We start from the raw sequence: 15802 nt of genomic DNA on the forward strand, positions 1-15802 counted from the left end.
CCACCTGCGTCAATCCCCTCCCTCCCTCGCCCCCTCCCGAAAATAACTCAATACCTATACTCGAAGTAGCCCCGCCGGGGATGTGGAGGAACGGGGGAGTTCATTTAAAGAGTAACTGACGATCAGTGGAAGGGAAGAAGGGCAAGCTTTCTGGTGAAATGTGGTAAGCATCCTGTTCTGTTCCCCTGGTTGTCTGAAGAGCCCCCCAGTTGCTTTCACCTTCCCGATATTGACAACCAAATCTGACCATCCTTTCCTCAAGACTGATATAGTCATAAAAAGCATATACTCTAAAGGGCGATGACCTCCTCGAGTGTGAAGTTTTCCCCTAATACAGGGTTGGTACAGAGCAAGAAAGCATTATGGGGCTACAAATGCTAGAAAGTGTAGATGATGTGAAGCCTCTTAGGCAGGCTGCAAAATATGAATGGTGACTGTATTTCTTGCTGCGGTGCAGAATAAAAACAAACAAAAAGCAACAGGAGGAAATGTTACTTCTTTTGATGACGCCAATAACACTAATTCCAGCAATTTACTGAAATAAAATCAGGGTTCTTTCCATTTGTTTAATGGCTCAAGTTGGTGTATTTAGTATTAAGTTAAACTTCTGGTGAAAATTTAATGGAAAAGAGAGAAATATATCAGAAGCGAAATTTTTATTTAAAAATAAAACACATGCCACAGTATTTGTGCTTAGCTTGGTTCCTTCTATTACATAAAACAATGCATTTCTTATTATTCCAGATAATTTAGTATCATCAGTTCTGGATCATTACTACAGTTCCCAGAATTTTTTTTAAACCAACACATATCTATCTCTACACACATTCAACTCACAAGTAATTGAATATTTTTTAAAGAACAAATTGAAAGGCGTTTTTTTTTTCCATGGAGTAAAACTCAACAAATTCCAATTAAATTCAGTATTGACCTCCCCAGAGAAATGACTACAATTTTCAGCAGTTTTCCCAAAGATGCCTTCCAATTCCTCGTTTGACTTTAGTTCTAAATGTATCAGCTTTTTTTTTTTAAATTCCTCTGTAGAAATCGAACAAATCAATGGTGGTGAGAAAATAAAAATATTTCTGGAGTGATTTTAATTCACGGATTATTTCAGCGAAGACAATTCGCCGTGAAGGAGGGAGGAAACTGAAGGGGGGGGGGGGGAGATGCACTCTGTTCGTGTTGTCCTCCTTCCTAAAGAACAGAAATCACACGCGCGATTTATGAACTGTGTTGTTGTGGATTTTCCCCGCAGGTGTTGACTCAATGTCACTGGTCCATAAAATTGTTGGAACGGATAGATATATCTGCGGGGGGCGGGGGGGGGGAGGCGGAAAAAAGTGGTTTCTCCAGCAGTGAGCCTGGGTGGCGTGTTGCTGGAGGATGCTCTAGAAGCAGGCTTAGAAGGGAAAGGGTTAAGTCAGCCTGGGTCTTTCCCGGTGCAGCGCGCCCAGTTCTGTCGGTTAATGTCAACATCACCCAGCTGGAGCCAGCCAATGCGCAGCCGGGAGGACCCAGGACGGCCCAGCGAGGGGCGTGGCCTGAGGCTGTCACTCGGCGTTGAGGAATGACACCCGGGAGGGAGCGGGAGGGGGGTGCGCAGGAACGCAGCCGAAGGAAAGAGAGAAGAAACAGATAAAACCCGGGCAGGGGGTAAAAAGCGCGCCGCGCCGCTCGGAATCCGGCCGCGCTCGCCGCCGCCGCCGCCGCAGGGGAGGGAGAGGACGAGCCCGGAGCGAAACCGTGCCGGCGGGAAGAGACCGAGGCGGAAAGAAAAAGTGACAGCGCCGGGGAGGGGACTGCCGCCGCGAAGGGGCCCCCGCCGGCCAGCCCCACGCCCCCCCGAGGGGGCAGACCCCAGCCCGCCCCCGAGGGCGCGAGGCGATGAGATAATCCAGCTGAGCTGCAAGAGGAGCGCGTCCGGAGCCGGATTCGGGGGAGGGGGTCTCCGGGAGGGTGGGCCTCCGAGGTGAGGGTGAGGGTCGGCGCGGATCCCCGGCCCGAGGGGGGCGGGCACTGCCGGGCCGAGCAGGAGTGGGCTGCGGGGGCCTCGCGCCGCCGGCTCACTCGCGCTGCGGCCGGCCCCGACTTCTCCTGCGCCCCCACCGCTCGCCCCGCCGCCCGGCCGGGCCAGCCGACGGCGCAGATGGCTGTCCGCGGCGCCAGCACCTTGACGCCCTTCTCCATCCAGGCTATCCTCAACAAGAAAGAGGAGCGCGGCGGGCTGCCCGCGCCAGACGCGCGCGTGGCGCCCGGAGGCACAGCGGTGGCCGCGGCGCCCGCCGCCTGTTGCTGGCGGCTCTTTGGAGAGACTGACGCGGGCGCGCTGGGAGGTGCCGAGGACTCTCTGCTGGCGTCGCCTACCGGGACCAGGGCGCCCGCGGGACGGACGGCGGGGAGCCCGGGAGGCTGGGACTCGGACTCGGCGCTCAGCGAGGAGAACGAGGGCGCGCGGCACTGCGCGGACGCGCCGGGGGCCAGCGGGGCCGGCCGCGCGGGGGGACCCCTGGGGCTCCGCCAGCCGGGCTGCGAGCGGCCCGCCGCCAAGGACTTGGAGGAGGAAACCGCGGGCCGGAGCGACAGCGAGATGTCGGCCAGCGTCTCAGGTCTGCTGCGGCTTCGCGAGGAACTGGGCCGGGCCGAGGGGATGGGCGAGCGGGGCAACCCACGCCGAGTGGGCAGGCGGGGAGGACTCGTCCCGGGGCGCCCGAGCCCTGCTCTGAGCACCCTGCATCCAGGGTCCCTGCAGCTGGCCACGGCCCGAAGCTCTGCGCGCTGGCGCGGGGCGGCTGGAACCCTCCTGGGACCTGAGCCCGCGAGAGCACGCGGGAGCTCCGCAGCGCCGTGCGTTGCGGGGCGAGGCCCAGACGGCCTGGGGCAGCATGCCCTAGACAGGGCTTGGAGAGCGCTGCTGCGCCCCGCGCGGGGCCGCTTTGACCTCGTCGCCAGTGCCTTACGCCGTGACATCCCCAAGCCCCCAAAATAAGCGAAGGGGAAGAGTGAGGGGCCCAGGGAGCACAGACCCGCCGGGTGGACCCGAGGCTGAAGGTTTTGCGGGGCCAGGGCTTTGGGAAGAGGTCGGCTCCAGCTTTCCCAGGCTCCGGGGTCTGGGGAACAGCCCCGGGTTGAGGACTCGGGAGCTGCAGGCAGACCTCCTCGGCCGCCAACAGCGCTGCGTGGTGGCTCCAGAAGACCCCGGCCCCGTCGGGGCCTGTCGCCGCAGCTGTAAGCAGGGCCCAAGCAACTAAGTCCAGCCCCAGCCCCGAGCTCTGGACCCCTCGGCTAAGGGGCCCGGGGCGGGGGGGAGGGGTAGGCAAAACTGACCGGGAGCTGGGGTCACAGCAGAGTGGGCTCAAGGATAAGTGCAAGAACAGCCCCCTCGCCCCCAGCTCCAACCCTCGGGCTTGTTTCCAAACAAGAGAAGGGAAGAGCCTACCCAAGGCATGTTGCCACAGTCCTCGAAGCAGCTGGGTGGTTAGATGGCGAGGAGTTCCGAATACCTCTGGCCCCCGGGAGTCCCCCCGCCTCCCATTACCTATAGCAGAGGTGTGAGTGTGGGGAGCGGGTGAACCCCAGCAGGGAGACCGAAACTCAGCCTAGAATTCCAGGGCTCGGCGTTGTAACTGCTTGCGGGCATGCTCAAACCCACCCTCGGCAAAGCGTTACTAAGGGGAGCCCAGGGCCCAGAGAGGGCAGGGGACCTGTCCTAGGCCGCACAGCGTTGACTCAGCGGCTAAATCTGTCGTCCACACCCTAGAGGCCTAGCTCCTGGAAGCGAGTGGGATAGGGCCAGCGGTAGCCGGATGTTCCCCGTCGCTCAGGCAGGATCAAAGGTGGGGGAAAATCTCCGCCAACCCCATCCCCGCAGTTGAGGCCTGGCTTCACCTCTGAGACGTTGTCTCTTGTTTCTGTCCCCACCGGGGTCCGCAGGTGACCGCAGCCCACGGGCGGAGGACGACGGCGTTGGCCCGGGAAGCGCGTGCGTGCCCGCGCTGTGCACGGGAGCGAGCGGCCGGGGCAGCGGCGGCCCGGCGGGCGGCGCGGAGGAGGAGGAGGAGCCGGCGGCGCCCAAGCCGCGGAAGAAGCGCTCGCGGGCGGCCTTCTCGCACGCGCAGGTCTTCGAGCTGGAGCGCCGCTTCAACCACCAGCGCTACCTGTCCGGGCCCGAGCGCGCCGACCTGGCCGCGTCGCTGAAACTCACCGAGACGCAGGTGAAGATCTGGTTCCAGAACCGTCGCTACAAGACCAAGCGCCGGCAGATGGCTGCCGACCTGCTGGCCTCGGCTCCCGCCGCCAAGAAAGTGGCCGTGAAAGTGCTGGTGCGCGACGATCAGAGACAGTACCTGCCGGGCGAGGTGCTGCGGCCCCCCTCGCTGCTGCCCCTGCAGCCCTCCTACTATTACCCTTACTACTGCCTCCCCGGCTGGGCGCTCTCCACGTGCGCGGCCGCCGCGGGCACCCAGTGAGCCCGCCCGGAGCGAGGCAGCGAATGATCCCCGCGCCCCGGATCCGGGCCGCCCTGCCGGCTGTGCAGGCTGTGTCCCGTGCAGGGGACGCCCCGCCGACGGGCCCAGCGGGGGATGAAATCCAGCCCAGGCTCTGCTAGGCGGGACGTGCGCCCTGGCAGCGAAACTGAGTCTGCCCAGAGGGGGCGCCTTGTTTTAATTTGAAGAGAAGCACCCTAAGGCCTCGGGGCCCTACTCGCTCCTCACCTGCCTGGAAGCCCCTACTCACTATTTATTACCACGACAAAGTTGGATGGGGACTGGGATTGTGTCTGCCTGGGGATGGCGTTTTCCTGGAGCGGAGAGAACTCCCGGAGACCTCGGAGCCTGAATCCGCAGGCGCTCGGGCCTGCCGGGAGCTTCGTGCGCTTGGCCACACTAGTTCATGGTATCCATGCTACCGATCTATGTGTATCTACATATCTATTTTTGGAAATTGCATTTGGAACAAAGGGGTGCGGAACTTTGGCAGCCCCAGGCAACTTCGGGCCTAGGTTGGTCTGCCCCGTGGCGGCTTTGGTTTGGGGGCTCTCTCCTCCCGATGTCAGAGCTCGGGCAGGGGGCGCGCCCTATTAGGTGCCGAATGTAAGGATGGCAGCCCCTGCGCGCGGGCCAGGCCAGGGCCTCCCCGTTTCTTTGCACCCCGAGGTCCAAGGGCCATGCCCAAGTGGAAAGAGCTCAGGGCCCCCCCAACCAGGAGAGAGCCACCCGGGGCTGCCCTTGGCAGGAACTTTTATCTACTTCTTTTTCTGTTTTAAAGGAGATTAAGACTTGTAGCACTTTCCAGTTGTTTGTATTCAAATGACGGTTATTTTTGTATTCAATGTGAATATCCTTGACCAGCCTTTCCACGGCCTCCCCCGCAGTGCCGCCGCTTGGCCTTCGGCCTCCACCGACCCCGGGGCGGCCAGGCGGCCTTCTCTGCCCTGAGCGACTCCTGCGCCCCGACCCGGAAGTCCCCCATCCTGGTTCCTGCCCCTAAGACAGGTGAGCCTACCTGTCACATCAGCGTCGCCGCTTTTGCCTCTTTAAGGGCACTGTGCACTCGACTAGAGTATTAACTTTAAAAAGATTTGTGAAGTTTGGAAGCTCTATTCGCTGTAATTTTTTAATTTATAAACTTTTAGTTTAACACGCCCTCTTGGACGCCGTGTTTTCTCTGAGCCTCTCTGTCCGGCCTTGGGGGAAGCAGTGAGGCGGGCTGGAAACAGCTGGGGCCCTTCTCCCGACTGCTTCCTAGTCCGGGAGGGAGTCCGCCTTGGCTCTCCCGAGAGCCCGCCTTGCTGTCCACTCCCCAGGAAGGGTTTAAAACCGATTTCGGGGACTTGAGGCACGATGAATCCCACCTAATCCGGGGAGCAAATTCACAAGCGTCTCTCCTGTGTCGCGGGCAGTTTTCTCAAAGTCAAGGAGCCGCCCATAGATGGAACCACAGACCCATTTTGTACTCCCCACCCTATCTGCTAATTCCTCCAGCTCCTCACTTTGTCGCTTTGTCGTTTTCGATTTTCCGAGCATTTCTCTAGGTGATCTCGTCCTCATTTCGCTCGTAGAACCGGCTAGTAAAAAACTGTCGCTGAAATTCTGCAGCGAGTAGGGGAGAACCCGGCGCTCCCTGTAGCTTGTCTCCGCGAAAGGGTCCCCTGCGCCTACCCCTGCCCCGTGCAAATTGCTCTACAAATTCCAAAGTGCGTGCACCTCCACGGTGACACGGCGTCATTTGATCCGCACAGAAACCCACCGAAGATGTGACGGATGGGCAGGGCGGGTTAAATACCCAATTTTACTGAGGAACCTAGCCCGCAGGCGTTCCAGGGTTCCCCAAGAATCCCACGGATTCGCCGGAGGGAAACGCTCCTGTCTACACCCGCTCCCCGCCGGGTGCGGGCGAGCGATGAAGAGTTAACCTGGGCGGCCGGCCCGAGCCCGGAACACGGAAACCCAGACCCCGGGCTTCCTTCACTTCCTCCCGGAGCAGAAAGGCCGACTTGTCCTCCCCCGGCCCGCGGCCCTTCCCAGCCTCCGTGACCCCGGGCTGGATGCCCCGAATGCGGTGGTCAGGCGTCCCGCAGCCGCTCGGGACCGACGGCGGGGCGTGGGGACCAGCAATGGACAAAACGATTCCCGCTTCCGGAAGCGGCGAAACGAGGAGGGAAGGGCGTAGGGCCTTGGCGCCTGCACGCCACCCCCTGCCCAGCTACCTTCCGAGTGGTTTCTGCAGTCCTTTTCTTTTGGAAAGGTTTTAAGATTCCATTTCAGTTTCATAATTGGTCTCGAATGTGCTTTACTTGTAAAAAGTCGAAACACTTCCTATACTACTAGCCTCTCCTCCCTTTCTCTTCCCGGCGGTCGCCACTACCGGGATGAGTTGGTTATTTGGGAAGGGGGGACGAGGCAAGTTTTTTTTTTCCTTCTGAAAATGACAGTTGTTTGGGACTGCGACCTAAGAGGGCAGTTTGTTCTTTGGAGGGGAGCGAGCCGGGATGGGTTTACTCCAAGGGAAAAGGCTCGGCGGTCCTAAGTGGACCTCGGGCGGCTTTGCCTTCCGCGCAGGCCCCACCTTCCCTTCCTCGCCTGTCTGGAGTCCCCAGCCTGGACTGGCGCTGCCACACTGGGCCGAGACGCCCAGGAAGAATGACTCAAACAAATTTGGTATGACCCGGATTGCTGCGGTTTCCGGGAGCGCTGCTGCTCGTCCTGCGGGGGCGTGAAGTCTGATTCTAGGAGCGCGAGGCGGCCTCGGGGTCCCGCCCAGCCTCCCAGGATTTCTCACCGCTTTTTACGACCCAAGACCGGTGGCGTTACTTGGCCCCTCACCCCCGCCGCAGACGCGGCACCTGCTGAAAGTTGGCGATGTTTTCTTTTTCTCCTTGTCCTCCTCCACGCCGCCCCCGCCCCCCGCGACCTTTTTGTTTTGTTTAGTTGTTCCCTAAGGGATGAGAAACTGTCCAGCGCGCGGCCAGCCCTGCTCTCTGCCCTAGGGGACCTGCTATCCCTTACTCCCTGTGCCCCGAGGCAGGGCTGCGCTGGGCCTGGGGCGCCGGGAGCAGTCACAGCCGCCTCCTGAGCCCAGGGGACCCTCGACTTCTTCATTTTCCCCAGTCCCCTTGGGCCCTCAGAGAATCTCAAAGCTGGGTCCACTTTACAGATGCGTAAACCGAGGCCAGGGATAGTGACAGAAAGCAGAACTCACGGCGACAAGCGCTGACATCGGTCCTAAGGTTTCCAGCCGCGCACTCGAATCTTGGTCTACGGGCCGACAAATTCGGAATCCGATCGGCTGCCAAATGTAGTTGGAGTGTGTGTGTGTGTGTGTGTGTGTGTGTAACACATCCCTGGGCCTGCTGGCTTCACCTGCCCCAAGCTGCATGGCACCACGAACGACTGGGTTTGAGGGGCTCACGGACCCCAGGTCAGTATCTCGGGTGAGCAGGGGAAGTTGGCATGGGCTCCCTATCCGCAAATAAATGGGGGCCGCAGTGAATGCCTACTACTCCCCATGGGAGGGGAGTGGATGACAGCGATTCTGACTTTTTCCGAGCTGCTCTGATCAGCTGCTTAGGAGTAGCAGTGTCCGATTCTGGTGAGGACAGGGGCTTCTGGGGGCTTCCTCAGGTTGTGGGGAGCGCTCTGAAGTGCCCGACGCTTGGCTACCTCCTCTTAGAGGGAGAGGAGCCCACGGGCATTTTTCAGATGGAGAAACTGGTGGAGCCTGGCGGCGTCCGAGCATCCCACAGAGGCAGGACATCATCCAAGCCGCGCAGGAGGAGATTCTTAACTCCCCAAGCGGCCACCAGTGCCAGGTCCCCCGCCAGCCCGCACTCCACCTTCCTCTATCGAGGTTTCGATCTGAATACACGAGGAGAACCGAGAATCGAGGCCTCCCACAAAATCCTTGAATCTAAATCCGCTTTCCAGAAAGACTCAGGCTTTGGGGGAAGGCCGCTGCGGAGGGAGGATGAGGAAGGGAAGAATCAGACATGTCCCCGAGCCCCGGACACTGGCCGCAGAGCTCCTGCGCCCCAAAGCAGGAGGAGGGAGCCGCCCAGCAGCGCTTTTGGGGACAAGCGAGGCGGACTTGAACTGGGGCCCGGGCAGCTGCCAAGGCGCCGCAGGCCACCTCCCCAGCCTGCGAGCCATCCTAGCTGGCCACCTCCCTTGCCGAAGGCTGGAGACGGCAGAGGCTGAGAGCGCATGGGGCCGGCAGGTGGTGGCATCCACCCCGCGGCGCACAGCGGCTGCAGGAGCCTCTGCCGCCCAAAGAAGGCCGCAGCCAGAGTCGCGAAGACAGCGGGGGAAGAAGCTCCTCAGCAAGGGCGCCGCGGAAGAGGAGCCAAACGACACCTAAGGCAGAATAACCACGACTCCACAGCTTTGTCGTGCTAGCTGTGAGGACGCACTTCCAGGTCCGTGCAGCGGCAGTCGGCTCAGGCTGCCTGTAGCTGGGCGGTCACAACCTCCACCTCCGTGAGGTGCTGGGACTTGCCCAAAGTCATAGGCTCTTAAGAGGTCGAGCCGGGTTGTTCAAAGCCCGGAAATTTTAGGATTTGACACGGAAGTCTGGGTTGTCCTTTAGGGCTGGCGTCCCCAGGTTTGGCTCCTGGGGTGGCTGATTAACAAAGATACCGACATACTTTGAAAACCAGCTAGGCGCTGTACAGCTGACACGAGCTTATTGTTACTGTCGCCATTGCTGTTAGACGAGGCATTCCGGGACGATGGTGGAAACGGCTGAATGGAGACCACCTGCCTCGACTTTCCGGGGTTTTCCAAGCGCCCTCTCGTCTGATGAGCGGTAGGGTCTCCCAGAGGTCTGCAAGAGACTCGGGTCCTCTGTCAGTTTTCAAGGGTCCTGTTATATATGTTTTTTAAATGAAGAGCGGTCCAAACTGGGTTCGTGTTATAAGCAGTTACATCATCTAATAAATGAAGGTGGTGTTTTTTTGTTTTTGTTTTTTTAGTCACACTGCAGTTATTCAACATAATTTGGGGTTAAGATCGATCCCCAGGGCCCTGAAAGCAGGGGTGGTCTGGGGTTGGGGTCCAGGTTTAAAGTTGGACGATGAACTTCTCTCAAACCTCTTGAATATATATATCCGAGACTGGCCTGCAATGAAGGAAACGTCAAAAGTCTGAATGTGGGGCAATTCAGGAATGTTAGAACCAAGGCAATGGCCCCGCCGCCCGAGCCCTGCCTTTACTGTCACCGCCGGGCACGCAACCGGCAGGAGCGCAGCCTCTGACCCAGCAGGAGCTGATGCGGAGTATGCGCCCAGGCCAACAGTACCGTGCTGTTGCCGCTAGAAAGTCAAGTTCAAAGCGAACCCACAGCTGTCAGCTCGACCTGGGCGCAACTGTTTCTTCTATGCGTGGGCGAGTATGCGTTGACGAGACCTCCCCGCCCAAGGATGCTCTCTGGATTCACTCTCCGAGCCACAAGCCCCCGTTTTCCTCCTGCGTACCCGCGCCCGCAATTCCCGCTGCGGCCAGGCGCCCGGCGTTGTGCTCGCCCGCCAAACCCAGAGCGCGTGATCTCTGCACCCGCCCGCACCAGCCAGCGTCAAACGGTACGGCTTAAAGATCTGCCACTTTGGCTGCTGGCTTGAAGATCCACGTCAGGGCTTCACCCGCCTGGGGCTTCGCGGTGAGTCCTTTGCGTTCTCGTCCCGCCCCTCCCCGGTCGCCACCCTCAGGCCCCCGCGCTGGGCGGCTTTCCCTGCCACCAGGGCGTGTGCCCCGGCGCGTGAGGGAGGCCTACCCTTAAAGTCCCCGACCTGTTCTCCCGAGGGTGGAAGGTGGACGAATCACGCTCATGAGCCCCTTGGGGTCATTATAAGGAAGCGTCCTTCCTGCGGGCCTGGGGTCCACAGACTCTCCGCATCTCTGCCAGCAACTTGAAGAATCTTAAGCAAGGAACTTCTCTGGGCTGCTTTCTTTTTATTTTATTTTTTAAATATAGAAGAATAAAAAAAGATTGTAAGTGAGATGACCCTTAAGTTTCCTAGGTAACATTTGGAATCCACACCCACCTCTAGTTTGGAGTGGAAGTAAAGGGCAAAGTTTTTCACTTTTTAAAGAATGAGTGGAGCTCGCCCTTTGTGAGATTTTTTTTCACTTTTTTTTTTAAGAATTTGGATGGCCCCAAGCTGCTTCTCTGCAGACTCCGCCCTCCCCAAGGAAGGACAGTATCTCTGGGCCTCCTCTGTCTGCCTACTCAGGCCTGGGCGGTCAGCTGTTCTGCAAAGTCCAGCTTTCCTCGGCGACTTCTCCCCACCCACCGTGCTCCGGAGGGAGGAGACCTGAGGCGATTCCGTTTCTGCGGCCGCACTGGGCTCTGGAGAGTCCCCTGCCCTGGGATGGAAAGCGCGTTAAGAAAAAAAAAAAGCCACAAGTGCGTTCTCGCCCGTGGCACGCCAGGAAACGAGGGTGGGCGGCTCGCTGTAAAATGAGAGCCAGTAAAGCAGCTCATTTTAATAAGCTTATTAACATTTTTGAATGGCTCCCCTTGTGCGCGCCTCGGCCTCCCTCCGCGGCGCGGCGGAGCTAGGCGGTGGGGATTTTTGTGCACCCACACTCACCAGCACGCGTTGGCCAACTCAGGACCCCGCGCCCCTGCCAGGCCCCATCCTAGCTGCTCGCCCCCGCTGGTCCGCGGCCACCCGAAGTTATAGGCCTGCGTGGTGTCAGAGGTCGCCGAGGGGCTCGGGTGACCCTACGTGTGTCCCCGAAATGCCCCCACAGCTTCGAGGGATCTGCCAACCCGGAGGTTGTCCCGCCCCACCCCTTCTTGCTTGTGGTTTTTGGGGGTTCTGTTTTTTGTTTGTTTTTCTTGTGTCTGAAAGGGCGTCAATGAAATTGACGTGAGCACGAACCAAGTAGCAAATCCTCTGCCCTTGCGCACACGTCCTGAGTTTTTCTGCGAGCCTGGGCTGGCAGGGGGGCGTCCAGGACGTGGAGGAGAAGTAGCAGCAGCGCGAATGGCCTCCGGGAATCCCTCCTCCTGCTGCCTTTGTTACTCCTTCTCCGGGAAGTTTGGGAGACCGGCGCTTGAGCCCCCAGGACTGTGGAAAAGGGAAGCCAGGGACAGCACACACACGCAGGGAGGAGATGAGACAGAAATCGGGCTGACAGGGAGATCTCGCCTGGCTAAGGCCGTAGGCCCTTCAGGTCTTAACTTACACAGGCCTTCCCTAGTCCCCCCCTCCACCCTAGGTCCGAACAGAAGTCCCTCAGTCCCGGTTCTTAGCCTTTGCCCCGTTTGGTGTACAAAGCCAGGCACTTGTCCCTACTATGGCAAGGGGCCTGCCACTTTTTGGCGTCCACACTTACTGGAAGAATTCGTTAATATGGGCCCAGATCCTTCACCCTTGTCCCTGCCTGTCTGCCCCGCACCTCGGGCTCGGCAGCGGATAGCTGGTGTGGGGCGCAGGGCCGGGAGCTTCACTTAGCTCTCGCTTTTGTTCCCCAACCTGGCTGGACGAAAAGGCCCAGCATGAAAGCCAGCCGTGTCTCGGGTCACGTTCTCTAGCCCCAGCGCACGGAATTCTTCCCTGAGCTGGAGGAGCCGACTTGGACGTGAACGGACCCCACAAAACGTCCTTCCTCTCAGACTTGGCCGCATTAAAATGCACATCAGCGTCCTGTTGCTGGTTAAAAGAGGCAAAAACCAGGCCCCTCGAGGGGAAAATACTCCTGTTTTGGGTTCATATGGAAAAATGGTTCGATTTCAAAATTGGACAGAGGCTCAGGTGTGGAGTGAGCCCACCAGTGGGGGCAGCGCAGAGAACCTGGGCCGGGTGAGCTGGGACTCCTTTGGCAGGGAGTGGATAAAGCAGCTGGGACCAGATATCTTGCCTGAGAGAGCTTGGGCGAATGCCCGGGGTGTGGGGTTGGGACCGGGAGTTAAAGGCCGCTCTGCTTGTTAGCATGCCACCTTCAGAGCCACCGCCCTTGCTCGCAGGATTCCCAGCGCCAGGCCTGGTACGTGGTAAACACTCAAATGTTCATGGATGAAAGTTCCCTGCTGCATAGCGTTTTCGGCTTTAAGAATGGATTCTCCCTGCAACTTCTTTGAATCTCACCGTGGGTGGAACTGCTTTCTTAGGAGGTGACCGGAGCCCGGAGAAGCTGGAGGCTTATTCAGGAAGCCAATGTCCCTGAATGCTAGGATTCAGGCCGGAGGTCCCCTGATTTTTTATTTATTTTTCGGTTCTCCAGGAAAGAAGGCAGTGAGAACCTTGTGCTGAAAAGCCCCATGGGGATGTGGCCTGAGCATTCCTGGAGACCTACCTAGGGCTGCTCTGCTCAAAGATATGGATAATTACTCCAGCAAATGCGGGATAGTCTAAGAACCACATGCTATGCTAGCAGTAGGCACCACTAAACGCTTGTTGTGCAACTTTTCCAATTAAAAGCTGAACAAGGAATTTTGCATATATATATATATATAAATCTGTATAGATGTATATACAGAAAAGGTGGACAAAGTGTCAAGATGTAATAAAAACCAGAATCATGAGAACAGCCAGCCCCCATTGGAAACCTTCAAAGGAACTGGTTCTGCACAACCTTTGCAGCTACAGGTGTGGGTTTAATGTATATATGCAGGTGCCCAAGCAGGAGGAAACCTGCAAAGTGAGCTAGCAGGGAAAACAAAAAGCAGAGATTTTTGAAAGGAGAAATAACTCTATTGTGGAAGTTCTGCCTTTTTCTCCTATCTCCTGACCTTAACTCCTTCGTTCATTTATTTGTTCAAATATTCAGTACTAGAGCACCTACTCAGTGCCAGGGATACAGAGGAGAAAGACCCTGGAGTTTCCCCTCTGGTGGGAGAAGGATAATGAAAGTGCAGAAAGGGAAAGGGAAAGGGAAAAGAAAATCAGAGAAGGCTGGCTGCTGGAATGTCAAGTATTTCAAGAGCACTTTCGATGCGGGAGTATGGCTGGACCGCGTGGCTACCTCTCTCTCTGGCTCCATCTGCCCATCCCACTGAGGGTCTCTGTTCCCGGCTGAGTCTTGGCCTCCTCTGTCCCTTCGTTTCGGTACCTCTCCCAGCCTTCTCTACTCTGGAAGCTCCGCGGGCGGGCCGGTTCGAGGGTGCATCCAGTGGCGGCAAACCCGGAACCCAGGAGTCTTCGGGAAACGGGTCCTGAGGTCCCGGCTCGCCAGCTCTGGGAGTTGCTAGAACCGCAGAGAGGTTTCCAGGTGGCTGAAGGCAGCTTTCTCCGTAGACAGAGGACAAGCAGTCTGTAGGTAATAAACGCTAAGCCTGAGCTGCTCAGTCTCGAGTCTTGTGACTAGCGCTTCCTTTCGCGCTCACTTTGGTGCCCGAGGCAATAAGTGCTTCGCATGAATTGTCTCATTCATTCCTCCTAGCTCCCCTATTACTTTCGCCCCATTTTGGCGATCGCTCCTTCGCAGAGCTAGTTCTGGAGGAGCTGGGATTCAAAATTCAGACTGTCTGGTTCCAAAGTACAAAGCCCTGGCCACTGGCCACAGCGGGAGGGCTGCGGTGATCCGAGGATCCTATTTTCAGGGGAGAAAAACGAGCAGGGGAGAGGGTGACGGAATATGCGCCAACGCTCTGTCGGGCACGCAGCTAAATCTCTTATGTTCACCAGCTCATTCCACCTCCCTCAGAGGTGGAATTCGCAGACCCGTAGCGAAGGAGGGGCCGAGAGGGCTGGTTAGCCAGGACTATAGAGGTCGAAGGGGCAGCTTAGTGCTAAGGCTTCGGAGGTAGGGTCAGGGGGGACTCCTCCTTCTGCCTCTTCCCAGCCCCGTGGCCCTGGGCTCCCTAACCTCTCAGAACCCTACAGGAACAATGGCAATACCCAGGGTGGTGGAGGAATAAAAGGATATCATGTCAGAAAATCCCTTGGGGTTGGCGCCTGGCACACAGCAAGCTCTGCGAAGGCTGTAACACATACAAGGCTGGAGGATGAACCAGTCTTTATAGACACCCTGCCCCGTGTCCCTTCTTTCCCACCTGCAGAAGGGGGAAGAGTTCCTCCAAAACTCCCTGCCGGGGAGGAAGCAGAAATTTCCTTTTATTTTCCCGGTGGGGCTGAGGCCACAGCCTGAAAAGGTAGGCCTTTTTTGGTTTCTTTATGCTGGTTCCACTGGCCATTTATCCCTCCTTGATGATAGCTTGAGCTGGTGGCTAGAGGCCCCGGGGGGGGGGGGGGAGACAGAGTGTGTGGGGGGACCTAGTGCCCTTTCTCTAGCGTGGGGTGGTGAGGGGCCAAGTAGAAAGCCTGGTCAAGGTGAGGCCTCTCAGTTGCTTTGGTTGGCTCCTTCCCATCATCCTCAACTGGGGACTCATTGTCAAAGAGCACCTCAGCTCAGTCTTCCGCTCTGGCTACTTATTCACACCCCCCCACACACACACCGGCCACTCATCCTATTGCTGAGTTAGGGCAGCCCCAGAGTATGTTCCATGTATGTTCTCACACCCTCAGAACATACACGGAACATACCTGATTTCATTTAATTCTCAGGAGTACCCCATCAAGTGGGTGGGATTATACCTCTTTTACTCGTGAGGAAGCAAAGTTCAGGAGGGTCAAGTGACTTGGGCAAGATCACACGGCTTGGAAGTGGCCAGCAGAGAACCCCACCTGGGCCTGTGGGATTTCACAGTATCCAGCTACTGCCCGGGGGATGCTTGCGCCCCATTCTCACTCCCCGGTGTGGGGGGTTGGCCGTGGGGAGAGCAGGAGAGGATCCCATCAGGAAGCGGGGAAGGGGTATTAATTCTCGGGGCAGTTTCCTATTAAGAAAACACAAGGCTCTGGGCTGCCTCCTCCCCCCGGCAGCCACTCGGCCTCCTGAAAGCGAGGCCTGTATATTTGTAGTTTGATTCCGCCCGTCAAGGCTAATTTCTCTCTACAACTTAATGGACTCGGCTTGACATGCGTAATGATTCCTAATCACGAACATTATTTTCGCTAGCGCAGAGACATGTTCCAGTTGTTGTGATAGATCGCGTTTCAGCTATAATGACGGAAAATTACCATTTCTAATTCTCCGGTTTTTGACACCTAAATCCACAGACCATATGTGGCGGCGGGAACTCCGGGCCTGTCCCTCCGCGCCGGGCGAAGCGGTTCTGCCGTGCGGGGCTCGCGTTCCCCCGGCCGCGCCCAACGGGGTGGAGCGGGAGGGCCCTCGGGTGTGCCTTCCGGCCCTGCCTCCAACGTAAGGGCCATCAGCCACCAAGTGGCAAAAGAGCTTGGTACGAACCTCAGAGTTGCGTCTTCAGGGCCCCATTCTGAAGCTTGTCCAAGTCGTGG

At 58.0% G+C, this 15802-nt stretch overlaps 1 protein-coding gene across 1 annotated transcript; it reads left to right on the top strand.

Annotated features, from left to right (window-relative positions):
- Nucleotides 1-2149: 2149 nt before the first annotated feature.
- NKX3-2 (NK3 homeobox 2) lies at nt 2150-5640 on the top strand. The gene is made up of 2 exons (XM_058299881.1): nt 2150-2609; nt 3934-5640. The coding sequence occupies exons 1-2, from the start codon at nt 2150-2152 to the stop codon at nt 4467-4469; spliced, it is 996 nt and encodes a 331-aa protein (XP_058155864.1). The 3' UTR covers nt 4470-5640.
- Nucleotides 5641-15802: the final 10162 nt, after the last annotated feature.

The sequence above is a fragment of the Dasypus novemcinctus genome, chromosome 1 (genome assembly GCF_030445035.2).
Source record: "Dasypus novemcinctus isolate mDasNov1 chromosome 1, mDasNov1.1.hap2, whole genome shotgun sequence".
In the NCBI taxonomy this organism is placed as follows: domain Eukaryota; kingdom Metazoa; phylum Chordata; class Mammalia; order Cingulata; family Dasypodidae; genus Dasypus; species Dasypus novemcinctus.